Source organism: Salvelinus fontinalis, chromosome 26, assembly GCF_029448725.1.
Source record: "Salvelinus fontinalis isolate EN_2023a chromosome 26, ASM2944872v1, whole genome shotgun sequence".
Taxonomy (NCBI): domain Eukaryota; kingdom Metazoa; phylum Chordata; class Actinopteri; order Salmoniformes; family Salmonidae; genus Salvelinus; species Salvelinus fontinalis.
The window spans coordinates 11465046-11480587 of NC_074690.1; the positions used below are offsets into that span (position 1 = coordinate 11465046).

The 15542-nt window shown below is 45.7% G+C and overlaps 1 protein-coding gene across 1 annotated transcript in view; it reads right to left on the minus strand.

Annotated features, from left to right (window-relative positions):
• Positions 1–13499: 13499 nt before the first annotated feature.
• Positions 13500–15542, minus strand: part of LOC129823647 (protein FAM227A-like) — a 24112-nt gene continuing 22069 nt past the window's right edge. The window contains exons 15-16 of the mRNA XM_055882515.1: positions 13915–13987; positions 13500–13690 (exon numbers count right to left, since the gene is read on the minus strand). Of these exons, the coding sequence (XP_055738490.1) occupies positions 13595–13690; positions 13915–13987 (169 nt within the window). The 3' untranslated portion in view covers positions 13500–13594. The remainder of the gene's footprint in view (positions 13691–13914; positions 13988–15542) is intronic.

Sequence of the window (15542 nt, forward strand, 5' to 3'; positions counted from 1 at the left end):
GATGTCCTGTGTTATGTTCATTTTGTGGTGGATTTTTGTGTCAGTGATATTCTATGAATGCATGGATGAATGGACTTTATCGACGGCCCCCAGAGGGGAAATTCCAAGACAAGAGGATGCCTTGACAAACCAACAGGAGAGTCGTAGAGAGAAAAGCAGGGTTCACACACACACACAAAAATTGATAAGCTTGTTAGTCAACAATACATTTTATTCTGGGCCTTTTTCCAAGGGAGAAGGCCAGCCTCACTCTTACCTACATTTTCCATATCATTACAAAACAGCTATTATACACATTTTTGACAGTAAACTGGATTGGAACGCTGTGTATGTTGCACTGCCTTGGGGTGGTAAACTAATAAAACTGATGCAGTCCGATTTAAATGCACTTTGCCATTTTGATAGCGCTACAGTCCTCACCCATTACATATGTTGACATCCATAATAAGGATACAGACATGTATTTTCTTGTTTGAGTAGTGATTTATGCAAACTGCAACAGTTTGCGGGACTTGAACTTCCAGTTATTGCGCTGATGCTAGATAACGATTGCACTAGCGCTGGTTAGCAACTTCCTTCCAACCGCACGCAGAGATATAAAAATGGTATCCACAAGTTCATCTGACTCTGGGGAAGTAGATAGGGGGGAGCCCTTTCCACCAAATGTGGAGAGAGAGAAAGAAAGGAACACAGGTCAACACAACATCCGCTCGACTGCTGATGTCAGAGCTAACATCTGTCAACAGGGACCAGTCGCTAGCTACGCCGTGTGTTAAGTGGTTTGTCTTGTCTGTTTGGATGGATGGACAGTCCACTAGCTACTAGCTTTCAGTTCATCTCCCAGGGAAGTTTTGGCACATTTTACTCATCGATGATGCTCTGGGAGACTGACAAGTTCTAGTTTATAGAACATTTCCTCTCTGGGTTCCTCCGAGAACCAAAGAGAAGAAGAACCTGTGCTGTTACTCAGTGTATCATTGAAAGAACTTCGATTCATAGGAACACCGAGTACGTTTGATGAACAAATGTATGAGTGTAACCTCTCTCTCTCTCTCTCTCTCTCTCTCTCTCTCCTACTCTCTCTCCTCTCTCTCCTCTCTCTCATCTCTCTCTCCTCTCTCTCTCTCTCTCTCTCTCTCTCTCTCTCTCTCTCTCTCTCTCTCTCTCTCTCTCTCTCTCTCTCTCTCTCTCTCTCTCTCTCTCTCTCTCTCTCTCTCTCTCTCTCTCTCTCTCTCTCTCTCTCTCTCTCTCTCTCTCTCTCTCTCTCTCTCTCTCTCATCTCTCTCTCTCTCTCTCTCTCTCTCTCTCTCTCTCTCCTCTCTCTCTCTCTCTCTCTCTCCTCTCCTCTCTCTCTCTCTCTCTCTCTCTCTCTCTCTCTCTCTCTCTCAGAGAACATGTCAATCCCTGGACAGAGCTACACTGACATTGCTCACAGCAAAGACATTGTTTGATGTCACAACACCAAAGGAATTAGAAAGAGCCAGACAGACACCAGCTGTGTCTCATTCTGTGGTGTAAATCAATCATTGTAAATGCTTTACACTTTGGTTATTTTTCTCCCAGAGTCATGAGACAAATAGTGTGTAACCCTGACCAGACCCATGGGTTGGTGTAACTTTACACAAATTCCCAGGTTTTCCAGAAATCCCGGTTGGAAGATTCCCCAATCAGAAAGGAATAATAAAAAAAAAAGGTCTTCCAACCAGGATTTCTGGAGAAGTTACCAGAACTTTGGAATCATGGACAAGAGTAACTTATAAGAAATCGTCTGAAGCCTGCATAGATGATGTCATAGGAATACATGTGGGCTCAAACCACAATCTGCGACAAAACATGATTAACTGCAGGTTTGTTTATTAGAATAAAATATTCAGTCAGGCCTACTGATAATACCTCCCCACTGATTCTGTCTAGCCATGTTTAACTGCATATTATGATGATTGGTCATTTTGACAGGACTACGCATCCATAAACACACTGAGAACTTGTTGAGAACTTCTTCTCAACTGGCCGACCTGGTTAAATAAAGGTGAAATAAAATAAAAAACACGCACACACATACATAAAATGCACAACTAAGGCAGGAACATAAGCATGTGTGTGTGTGCACGCAAACACACACACACACGCCCCTCACCCTCTCACACACTCTGTTCTCTGCCGTGCTGAATTGACAACCTTGTTGACGCCTTGCCCTTTCGTTCAAAGCGCTTTTATGAGTGACTACTGACTCACCGCAGTGGTACAGACTTCATATCTGAAATATCAGCCCTCCAGGCCAAAACACTCATCGATAAAATCTCTCTCTATCAGAGCATGTCTAGGACCCTAGACATCCTCTGATAGACTCAAGTGTACTGGAACTCAAAGAGTGGATTATACCAGTGTACAAGAGGATGAAGGATTCTACCCTATTAAAGGAGATATTATGTTATGAAAAACGGGTCATGATTGTTCCATTGTAAACATAATTGTTTCGGAACAGGTGCATGGGGGTAAGGCTACAGCTATGACCTACAGTATATCAGATGATAAATCATACCATCATATTGCCAATTCTCTGATCAGTTTAACTTTTTAAAATCATTATACATAGCATTACATGAGCAGGGGGGACCTCACCTGAGATCAGCAATCCTACTCTCAGAAGCTCTGTGAATACATGCTCAAAACAATAACCTATATTGTTTGTTATATACTGTAAATAATAAGCTCAATTTATTGTTTCAGTTCTTCATTCACATCTGTCTTTGAGTGAGGATTACAGTGTAAACAAGCAGCCTTCAACTGTAATACAAGAAATGTATAGCTGACTGAAAAATGTCATGTTTTTGATCATCATGTCTTGTCCCTGTGCTTCCCTCTGCTGGTCTTATTAGGTTCTTTCCCTCTTTCTATCCTTCTCTCTCCTCCTCCCTTTCTCCCTCTCCCGCTCTCTCTCTATCGTTCCGTTCCTGCTCCCAGCTGTTTCTCATTCTCCTAACGACCTCATTTACTCTTTCACACCTGTCCCCTATTTTTGCCCTCATTAGAGTTCCTATTTCTTCCTCTGTTTTCCGCTTCAGTCCTTGTCGGATTCTTGTTTGATGTTTGCTGTTCTGTGTCCTTGTTCCGCCCTGTCGTGTTTTTGCCTTCATCAGATGCTGCATGTGAGCAGGTGTCTAGTGGTCGCGTCTCCAGTCGTTCATCTCTACTGACGAGAGGATTTCAGTTTTCCTGTTTTGTTTTTACCTTAGATATATCAGGAGTATCGTTTTTGTCTAAGACTGGAATAAAGACTCTGTTTCTATTACGTCGCTTTTGGGTCCTCCTTTGTCAGCATAACAGAAGAATCCGACCAAGAATGGACCCAGCGACTACGGATTCTCGCAAGACTGCCATCGAGATCCAGGGAGAAATGCTCGGTAGACACGAGCAGGAATTGTCTGCTGCTCGTCATGCCGTTGAGACCCTGGCCGCTCATGTCTCCGATCTCTCAGGACAGTTTCAGAGTCTTTGTCTCGTGCCACCAGCTACTTCCTGGTCTTCCAAGTCTCCGGAACCAAGGGTTAATAACCCACCTTGTTACTCTGGGCAGCCCACTGAGTGTCGCTCCTTTCTCACCCAGTGTGATATTGTGTTCTCTCTCCAGCCCAACACATACTCAGGAGAGAGAGCTCGGATCGCTTACGTCATATCGCTCCTGACTGGTCAGGCTCGGGAGTGGGGCACAGCTATCTGGGAGGCAAGGGCTGAGTGTTCTAACGTTTATCAGAACTTTAAGGAGGAGATGATACGCGTTTTTGATCGTTCTGTTTTTGGGAAGGAGGCTTCCAGGGTCCTGGCTTCCCTATGTCAAGGTGATCGATCCATAACGGATTACTCTATAGAGTTTCGCACTCTTGCTGCATCCAGTGACTGGAACGAGCCGGCGTTGCTCGCTCGTTTTCTGGAGGGACTTCACGCTGAGGTAAAGGATGAGATTCTCTCCCGGGAGGTTCCTTCCAGCGTGGACTCTTTGATTGCACTCGCCATCCGCATAGAACGACGGGTAGATCTTCGTCACCGAGCTCGTGGAAGAGAGCTCGCGTTAACGGTGTTTCCCCTCTCCGCATCTCAACCATCTTCTCCCATCAGCTCAGAGACTGAGCCCATGCAGCTGGGAGGTATTCGCATCTCGACTAAGGAGAGGGAACGGAGAATCACCAACCGCCTTTGTCTCTATTGCGGTTCTGCTGGACATTTTGTCATATCATGTCCAGTAAAAGCCAGAGCTCATCAGTAAGCGGAGGGCTACTGGTGAGCGCTACTACTCAGGTCTCTCCATCAAGATCCTGTACTACCTTGTCGGTCCATCTACGCTGGACCGGTTCGGCTGCTTCCTGCAGTGCCTTGATAGACTCTGGGGCTGAGGGTTGTTTTATGGACGAAGCATGGGCTCGGAAACATGAGATTCCTCTCAGACAGTTAGGGAGGCCCACGCCCATGTTCGCCTTAGATGGTAGTTCTCTCCCCAGTATCAGATGTGAGACACTACCTTTAACCCTCACAGTATCTGGTAACCACAGTGAGACCATTTCCTTTTTGATTTTTCGTTCACCTTTTACACCTGTTGTTTTGGGTCATCCCTGGCTAGTATGTCATAATCCTTCTATTAATTGGTCTAGTAATTCTATCCTATCCTGGAATGTTTCTTGTCATGTGAAGTGTTTAATGTCTGCTATACCTCCTGTTTCTTCTGTCCCCTCTACTCAGGAGGAACCTGGTGATTTGACAGGAGTACCGGAGGAATATCATGATCTACGCACGGTCTTCAGTCGGTCCAGAGCCAGCTCTCTTCCTCCTCACCGGTCGTATGATTGTTGTATTGATCTCCTTCCGGGGACCACTCCTCCTCGGGGTAGACTATTCTCTCTGTCGGCTCCCGAACGTAAGGCTCTCGAGGATTATCTGTCTGTTTCTCTCGACGCCGGTACTGTGGTGCCTTCTTCCTCTCCCGCCGGAGCGGGGTTTTTCTTTGTTAAGAAGAAGGACGGTACTCTGCGCCCCTGCGTGGATTATCGAGGGCTGAATGACATAACGGTTAAGAATCGTTATCCGCTTCCCCTTATGTCGTCAGCCTTCGAGATGCTGCAGGGAGCCAGGTTCTTTACTAAGTTGGACCTTCGTAACGCTTACCATCTCGTACGCATCAGAGAGGGGGACGAGTGGAAAACGGCGTTTAACACTCCGTTAGGGCATTTTGAATACCGGGTTCTGCCGTTCGGTCTCTCTAATGCTCCAGCTGTCTTTCAGGCATTAGTTAATGATGTACTGAGAGACATGCTGAACATCTTTGTTTTCGTTTACCTTGACGATATCCTGATTTTTTCACCGTCACTCGAGATTCATGTTCAGCACGTTCGACGTGTACTCCAGCGCCTTTTAGAGAATTGTCTCTACGTGAAGGCTGAGAAGTGCGCCTTTCATGTCTCCTCTGTCACTTTTCTCGGTTCTGTTATTTCCGCTGAAGGCATTCAGATGGATCCCGCTAAGGTCCAGGCTGTCAGCGATTGGCCTGTTCCTAAGTCACGTGTCGAGTTGCAGCGCTTTCTCGGTTTCGCTAATTTCTATCGGCGTTTCATTCGTAATTTCGGTCAAGTGGCTGCCCCTCTCACAGCTCTGACTTCTGTCAAGACTTGCTTTAAGTGGTCCGGTTCCGCCCAGGGAGCTTTTGATCTCCTCAAGAAGCGTTTTACATCCGCCCCTATCCTTGTTACTCCTGACGTCACTAAACAATTCATTGTCGAGGTTGACGCTTCAGAGGTGGGCGTGGGAGCCATTCTGTCCCAGCGCTTCCAGTCTGACGATAAGGTTCATCCTTGCGCTTACTTTTCTCATCGCCTGTCGCCATCGGAACGCAACTATGATGTGGGTAACCGCGAACTGCTCGCTATCCGCTTAGCCATAGGCGAATGGCGACAGTGGTTGGAGGGGGCGACCGTTCCTTTTGTCGTTTGGACTGACCATAAGAACCTTGAGTACATCCGTTCTGCCAAACGACTTAATGCACGTCAAGCTCGTTGGGCGTTGTTTTTCGCTCGTTTCGAGTTCGTGATTTCCTATCGCCCGGGAAATAAGAACACCAAGCCTGATGCCTTATCCCGTCTCTTTAGTTCTTCTGTGGTTTCTACCGACCCCGAGGGGATTCTTCCTGAAGGGCGTGTTGTCGGGTTGACTGTCTGGGGAATTGAGAGACAGGTAAAGCAAGCACTCACTCACACCGCGTCGCCGCGCGCTTGTCCTAGTAACCTTCTGTTTGTTCCTGTCTCTACTCGTCTGGCTGTTCTTCAGTGGGCTCATTCTGCCAAGTTAGCTGGCCACCCCGGCGTTCGGGGTACGCTTGCTTCTATTCGCCAGCGGTTTTGGTGGCCTACTCAGGAGCGGGACACGCGCCGTTTCGTGGCTGCTTGTTCGGACTGCGCGCAGACTAAGTCAGGTAACTCTCCTCCTGCCGGTCGTCTCAGACCGCTTCCCATTCCTTCTCGACCATGGTCTCACATCGCCTTAGACTTTATTACCGGTCTGCCTTCGTCTGCGGGGAAGACTGTGATTCTTACGGTTATCGATAGGTTCTCTAAGGCGGCACATTTCATTCCCCTCGCTAAGCTTCCTTCCGCTAAGGAGACGGCACAAATCATCATTGAGAATGTGTTCAGAATTCATGGCCTCCCGTTAGACGCCGTTTCAGACAGAGGTCCGCAATTCACGTCACAGTTTTGGAGGGAGTTCTGTCGTTTGATTGGTGCTTCCGTCAGTCTCTCTTCCGGATTTCATCCCCAGTCTAACGGTCAAGCAGAAAGGGCCAATCAGTCGATTGGTCGCATTTTACGCAGCCTTTCGTTTCGAAACCCTGCGTCTTGGGCAGAACAGCTCCCCTGGGCTGAGTACGCTCACAACTCGCTTCCTTCGTCTGCTACCGGGCTATCTCCGTTTCAGAGTAGTCTTGGTTACCAGCCTCCTCTGTTCTCGTCCCAGCTCGCCGAGTCCAGCGTTCCCTCCGCTCAGGCTTTTGTCCAACGTTGTGAGCGCACTTGGAGGAGGGTCAGGTCTGCACTTTGCCGTTACAGGGCGCAGACTGTGAGAGCCGCCAATAAACGTAGGATTAAGAGTCCTAGGTATTGTCGCGGTCAGAGAGTGTGGCTTTCCACTCGTAACCTTCCCCTTACGACAGCTTCTCGCAAGTTGACTCCGCGGTTCATTGGTCCGTTCCGTGTCTCTCAGGTCGTCAATCCTGTCGCTGTGCGACTGCTTCTTCCGCGACATCTTCGTCGCGTCCACCCTGTCTTCCATGTCTCTTGTGTCAAGCCTTTTCTTCGCGCTCCCGTTCGTCTTCCCTCCCCCCCTCCCGTCCTTGTCGAGGGCGCACCTATTTACAAGGTACGGAAGATCATGGACATGCGTTCTCGGGGACGTGGTCACCAGTATTTAGTGGATTGGGAGGGTTACGGTCCTGAGGAGAGGAGTTGGGTTCCATCTCGGGATGTGCTGGACCGTTCGTTGATTGATGATTTCCTTCGTTGCCGCCAGGGTTCCTCCTCGAGTGCGCCAGGAGGCGCTCGGTGAGTGGGGGGGTACTGTCATGTTTTTGATCATCATGTCTTGTCCCTGTGCTTCCCTCTGCTGGTCTTATTAGGTTCTTTCCCTCTTTCTATCCTTCTCTCTCCTCCTCCCTTTCTCACTCTCCCGCTCTCTCTCTATCGTTCCGTTCCTGCTCCCAGCTGTTTCTCATTCTCCTAACGACCTCATTTACTCTTTCACACCTGTCCCCTATTTTTGCCCTCATTAGAGTTCCTATTTCTTCCTCTGTTTTCCGCTTCAGTCCTTGTCGGATTCTTGTTTGATGTTTGCTGTTCTGTGTCCTTGTTCCGCCCTGTCGTGTTTTTGCCTTCATCAGATGCTGCATGTGAGCAGGTGTCTAGTGGTCGCGTCTCCAGTCGTTCATCTCTACTGACGAGAGGATTTCAGTTTTCCTGTTTTGTTTTTACCTTAGATATATCAGGAGTATCGTTTTTGTCTAAGACTGGAATAAAGACTCTGTTTCTATTACGTCGCTTTTGGGTCCTCCTTTGTCAGCATAACAAAAAATCCCCTTAAAGCTGCAATCAGCAGTTAAGATGGCGCCAAAGAGGATGGCTGAAGTTTTTCATGTCCGTAACCAATTGTGCTATTTGGTTCGTTTTTTGTGTTGTTTGTAACTTATTTTTTTACTTATTTTGTACATAATGTTGCTGCTACCGTCTCTTATGACCAAAAATAACTTCTGGACATCAGAACTGGGATTAATCACCACAAACTGCAAGAAGATTTTTCCATTAACGAGTCTGACGAGAAAGATATACTGCTCTCCCGGGTACAGGCCCAGATCCCCGTTATTTGCGTGAAGTCAAGACGGAGGAAAAGAGGACGCAGATCGGGCTGCTTTTTGAGAATCCGTAGGTGAGCGAGTAAACCCACTGCCAACAATTCTACTAGCTAACATGCAATCATTGGAAAATACAATTGATGACCTACGATTATGATTATCCTACCAACGGGACATTAAGAACTGTAATATCTTATATTTCACAGAGTCGTGGCTGAACAACGACATGGATAATATAGAGCTGGAGGGATTTTCAATGCACCGGCAGAACAGAAATGCTACGTCTGGTAAGAGGAGGGGTGGGGGTGTGTGTCTTTTTGTCAATAACAACTGGTGCGCAATGTCTAACATAAGTCTCAAGGTATTGCTCGCCTGAGGTAGAGAACCTTATGATAAGCTGTAGACCACACTATCTACCAAGAGAGTTCTCATCTATATTATTAGGCGTCTATTTACCCCCACAGAACGATGCTGGCACTAAGACCGCACTCAACCAACTCTATAAGGCCATAAGCAAACAAGAAAGTGCTCACCCAGAAGCGGTGCTCCTAGTGGCCGGGGACTTTAATGCAGGCAAACTTAAATCAGTTTTACCAAATTTTTACCAGCATGTCACATGTGCAACCAGAGGAAAAAAAACTCCCGACCACCTTTACTCCACACATAGAGATACATACAAAGCTCTCCCCCACCCTCCATTTGGCAAATCTAACCATAATTCTATCCTCCTGAAACCTGCCCTCAAGCAAAAACTAAAGCACTAAGTACCAGTGACTCGCTCAATACGAAAGTGGTCAGATGACGCGGATGTAACGCTACAGGACTGTTTTTCTAGCACAGACTGGAATATGTCCCGGGATTCATCCAATAGCATTAAGGAGTATACCACCTCAGTCATCGGCTTCATCATTAAGTGCATCGACGACGTCATCCCCACAGTGGCCGTACGTACATATCCCAACCAGAAGCCATGGATTACAGGCAACATCCACATCGAGCTAAAGGCTAGAGCTGCCGCTTTCAAGGAGCGGGACACTAATCCGGGAAGCCTATAAGAAATCCGTTATTCCCTCAGACGAACCATCAAACAAGCAAAGCATCAAAATTAAGATTGAATCCTAATACACCGGCTCTGACACTTGTCGGATGTGGCAGGGCTTGAAAACTATTACTGACTACAAAGGGAATCCCAGTCGCGAGCTGCCAAGTGACGTGAGCCTGCCAGACGAGCTAAATGCCTTTTATGCTCGCTTCAAGGCAAGCAACATTGAAGCATGCATGAGAGCACCAGCTGTTCTGGATGACTGTGTGATAACACTCTCAGTAGCCGATGTGAGCAAGACCTTTAAACAGGTCAACATTCACAAAGTCGCAGGGCCAGATGGATTACCAGGACGTGTACTCAAAGCATGTGCGGACCAACTGGCAAGTGTCTTCGCCGACATTTTCAACCTCTCCCTGACTGAGTCTGTAATACCTACATGTTTCAAGCAGACCACCATAGTCCCTTTGCCTAAGGAAGTGAAGGCAACCTGCCTAAATTATTACCACCCCGTAGCACTCACGTCAGTAGCCATGAAGTGCTTTGAAAGGCTGGTCATGGCTCACATCAACAGCATCCTCCCGGATACCCTAGACCCACTCCAAATTGGCATACCGCCCCAACAGATCCACAGATGCAGTCTCTATTGCACTCCACACTGCCCTTTCCCACCTGGACAAAAGGAACACCTACGTGAGAATGCTGTTCATTGACTACAGCTCAGCGTTCAACACCATAGTGCCCACTAAGCTAAGGACCCTGGGACTAAACACCGCCCTCTGCAACTGGATCCTGGACTTCCTAACGGGCCACCACCAGGTGGTAAGGGCAGGCTACAAAACGTCTGCCACGCTGATCCTCAACACTGGGGCCCCTCAGGGGTGGGTACTTAGTCCCCTCCTGTACTCCCTGTTCACCCACGACTGCGTGGCCAATCTCGACTCCAACACAATCATTAAGTTTGCTGACGACACAACAGTGGTAGACCTGATCACTGACAATGATGAGACAGCCTATAGGGAGGAGGTCAGAGAACTGGCAGTGTGGCGCCAGGACAACAACCTCTCTCTAAATGTGAGCAAGACAAAGGAGCTGATCGTGGACTACAGGAAAAGGCGGGCCGAACAGGCCCCCATTAACATCAACAGGGCTGTAGTGGAGCGGGTCGAGAGCTTTAAGTGTTCACATCACCAACGCTCTATCATGGTCCAAACACACCAAGCCAGTCGTGAAGAGGGCACGACAAAACATTTTCCCCCTCAGGAGACTGAAAAGATTTGGCATGGGTCCGCAGATCCTCAAAAAGTTACACAGATGCACCATCGAGAGCATCCTGGCGGGTTGCATCACCCATCACCGCCTGGTATGGCAACTGCTCGGCATCTGACCATTAGGTGCTACAAAGGGTAGTGAGCATGGCCCAATACATCACTGGGACCAAGCTTCCTGCCATCCAGGACCTATATAATAGGCGTTGTCAGAGGAAAGCCCATAAAATTGTCAGACTCCAGTCACCCAAGTCATAGACTGTTTTCTCCGCTACCTCACAGGAAGCGGTACCGGAGCGCCAAGTCTACAATCAAAAGGCTCACCTTCTATCCCCAAGCCATAAGACTGCTGAACAATTCATCAAATGGCCACCAGACTATTACATTGAACCCCCCTCCATTTGTTTTGTACACTGCTGCTACTCGCTGTTTATTATCTATGCATAGTCACTTCACCCATACCTATGTGTACAAATTACCTCTAACCTGTACCCCTGCTCACTGACTCGATGCCGGTACCCCCTGTATATAGCCTCATTACTGTTATGTTATTATGTTACTTTTTATAGTTTTTACTTGAGCTTATTTGATAAATATTTTCTTAACTCTTCTTGAACTGCACTGTTGGTTAAGGGCTTGTATGTAAGCATTTCACGTTAAGGTCTACACTTGTTGTATTCGGCGCATGTGACAAATAAAGTTTGATTTGAAACAATAACAAAGCGTTCTACACACCCGTTTCGAGGGATGGGGTTGGAGAAATGTAACTACTCAAATCTTTAGACAGAGTTATAGATGCAAGGATTGACCATCCATGATATAAAAATTATAGTTTGGAGGCTATATATCATTTGTCTACGTTTACTTTGTTTACAAAACAAGCTTATATTTTTGATTGTGATGGGTTACGACAGTTGAACTACGTTGGCAAGAAAAAGTTTGTGAACCCTTTGGAATTACCTGGATTTCTTCATAAATTGGTCATCAAATTTGATCTGTTCTTCATCTAAGTCACAACAATAGACAAGCATAGTGTTCTTAAATTAATAACACACAAATTATTGTATTTTCCTTGTCTATATTGAATACATCATTTAAACATTCACAGTGTATGTTGGAAAAAGTATGTGAACCGCTAGGCTAATGACTTCTGCAAAAGCTAATTGGAGTCCAATCAATGAGACGAGATTGGATGTTGGTTAGAGCTGCCTTGCCCTATAAAAAACATTCACAGAATTTGAGTTTGCTATTCACAAGAAGCATTGCTTGATGTGAACCGTGCCTTGAACAAAAGAGATCTCAGAAGACTTAAGATTAAGAATAGTGTACTTTCATAAAGCTGGAAAGGGTTACAAAAGTATCTCTAAAAGCCTTGATGTTCATCAGTTCACGGTAAGACAAATTGTCTATAAATGGAGAAAGTTCAACACTATTGCTACTCTCCCTATTGAGATATTGTGGCATGACCTCAAGAGAGCAGTTCACACCAGACATCCCAAGAATATTGCTGAACTGAAACAGTTTTGTAAAGAGGAATGGTCCAAAATTCCTCCTGACCGTTGTGCAGGTCTGATCCGCAAGTACAGAAAATGTTTTGTTGAGGTTATTGCTGCCAAAGGAGGGTCAACCAGTTATTAAATCCAAGGGTTCACATACTTTTCCCTCCCTGCACTGTGAATGTTTACATGGTGTGTTCAATAAAGACATGAAAACGTATAATTGTTTGTGTGTTATTAGTTTAAGCAGACTGGGTTTGTCTATTGTTGTGGCCTAGATGAAGATCAGATCAAATTTTATGATCAATATACTTTTTCTTGCCACTAAGTTCATGAGACATTTATAAGTTATATTCTTCAAGAATCATTGGGTACATATCATTAATTTATAGTACAAAAATGTATGTGGCAACTGCAGATTGCCCCTTTAAAGTCCACTTTAAAACATCCACTTCAGAATAGCGAGATACGACCAAAGATGCAGAAGCAAAGGAAGCAGTGGTGTTCAAACAAATCTCCCTAAATGGCCTGTGGACTCACCCGAGTGTGTCTCTTAAATGGCCTGTGGACTCACCCGAGTGTGTCTCTTAAATGGCCTGTGGACTCACCCGAGTGTGTCTCTTAAATGGCCTGTGGACTCACCCGAGTGTGTCTCTTAAATGGCCTGTGGACTCACCCGAGTGTGTCTCTTGGCTGGGAAGTGTGATATTTCTCCTTTTATGTCATGTAATAAATATTTTACGATAACATGTTTATAGATCACATTCAGGGAATTCCAATGGCCGGCTGTCTGTCATTTGGTCTGTCAGTCTCTCTCTCTTTCTAGATGACACAGGCCAGATCACGCTGTTAGCTAAGTGTTGTTGATCCAGCCCTCTGTTTGAGCTGGCATCAGAGAAAAGCAACATAGTTTGTTTTCTTTATCAGAGATTTATATTTTACTCAGTAATTAATGTTGTTGTCCTGTTTCTTACCATGAGTCATCAATTGATCACCCTGTAATCAATCTACTGTGTTCTCGTTTCCAAAAGCAATGCTGGTGACCTTGAGGGGTATAGTCTGGGAGGTCAATTAAATATTGTCTATCATAAAGCCAAGATCTATGTCCAAAACCCCAACCTATCCATATTATTATCTTATGTTTTACACTCTTTCAGTCTTTGTTTTTAATGATTACTCAGAGTCAACACCATTCAGACACTGGTATTTGTAGCCATGTATATACCGCCACATTGTGCCTGTGGTAGTTCATTACAGCATTACTGCACAGACAGCGTGTACCCCGAAGAGCCAAATATAATCAAAGCCAATACAGGTGAAGCATGTTTTTTTTATGCATTTCCGATATGAGGGTAGTCAGGGTTCAGGTTCAGGGTTGAGGGGTCAAACGCGGGGGGTTAAGGGGTCAGACTGTGGGGTCAGGGGTGACTTTGTCCAGCCCAGACACAGCCATTTCGAAGGCGTGTATGACCTCAGAGCTGGTCCTGGTGTCCTCTTCATTCTACAATAAGAATGACAGACCTGTCAATACAGGGGTATACAGCTACTGTACTTGTAGCTACTTTATAGCTTATCTACCTTCATTCTACAGTAGTGAGGGCCCTGCCGCCCATTACTGAAATTCATATAGATCAGATTAAGCCATACTCTCTGTGGCACAACACAACAGTACCACCTTTAATACAACAATAGTGAGGACTCACAGGACAGTCATGTAGAACTTACAATGGTCTCTGGGACCAGTAGGTGGCACAGTCGTTTGATAGTTGTCTTCTGGGACAGGATCTTTTTCTGTTTCCTGATTAAAAGAGAGAGAAAGGAGCGTCACCAATACCGTACAGAATCAAGCATGCTTTTGTTCACTTTATTATCTTTTGATATGACAAAAAAAGCAAAGATACATTCGGGCAGAGGGTAACATATGAAAATATTATAAATTGGGTGGTTTGAGCCCTGAATGCTGATTGGCTGACAGCCGTGGTATATCGGACAAACATGTATTTTTACTGATCTAATTATGTTGGTAACCAGTTTATAATAGCAATAAGGCACCCTGGGGGTTGTGGTATATGGCCAATATACCATGGCTAAGGGCTGTATCCAGGCACTCTGCATTGTATTGTGCATGAGAACAGCCCTTAGCCGTGGTATATTGGCCATATACCACAGACCCCCGTGCCTTATTGCTTAATTATACAACATAAAACACTTATTTTCACAGGGGAGAAACATTGCATGTGTATGGGCCAGGGAACATTGGTTGTGTGAGAGTAGGCCTAGAATCAGACAGTGAGAACAGAGTAGGCTATCATTACCCCAAATAGGTGACAAGTATTAATAGGCCAACATAGACAGATCCAAAGCAGACATTACATGGAGCATAATTCATTTCCAACACCACCTGTGGCTCGCTCTGCAGGTCTAGGCTAAGCTACATCAACATGGTATCTCTCTGTATGGTTATTCAAATGATCAAACTGAGCCTACAGGAGGACAAAACCTTGTATGGCTGAGGCAGCAGTGGGCATGTCTGCGTGCCAGGTGGCACCCTGTTCCCTACATAGTGCACTACTTTTGACCAGAGTGGTTCACTATGTAATGGGTAGGGTGCCATTTGGGATGCATCTTATGCCTTATATGGATGAGACAGCATTATTTTAAATATATTTTTTCAACGTTGTTTTTGTATTGACAACGAGGGACACCATTATGCTAATTGTGCTACCATAAAACCGGATATGTTACATAGGGCATTATGGGTATTGTAGTATATAATGCTACAGTTATCAATCAGAAGACCTTGCCAGGTCTCAATAGAAGAGATACACTGAGTATACCAAACATTAAGAACCCTTTTCTAATATTGTGTTGGGGCATGGACTCTACAAGGTGTCGAAAGCGTTCCACAGGGATGCTGGCCCATGTTGACTCCAATGCTTCCCACAGTTGTGTCAAGTTGGCTGGATGTCTTTTGGGTGGTGGACAATTCTTGATACACACGGGAAACTGTTGTTAAAACCCAGCAGCATTGCAGTTCTAGACACAAACTGTTGCGCCTGGTACCTACTAATATACCCAGTACATCTTTTGTCTTGTTCATTCACCCTATGACTGGTACACATACACAATCCATAGCTCAATTCTGTCAAGGCTTAGAAATCATTATTTAACGTCTCTTCTCCCCTTCATCTACACTGATTGAAGTGGATTTAACAAGTGACATCAATAAGGGATCATAGCTTTCACCTGTATTCACCTGGTCAGTCTGTCATGGAAAGAGCAGGTGTTAATTATTTGTACACTCAGTGTGTCTCTTACAGTGTGTGTCTTACTACAGTAAGATATACACTGTA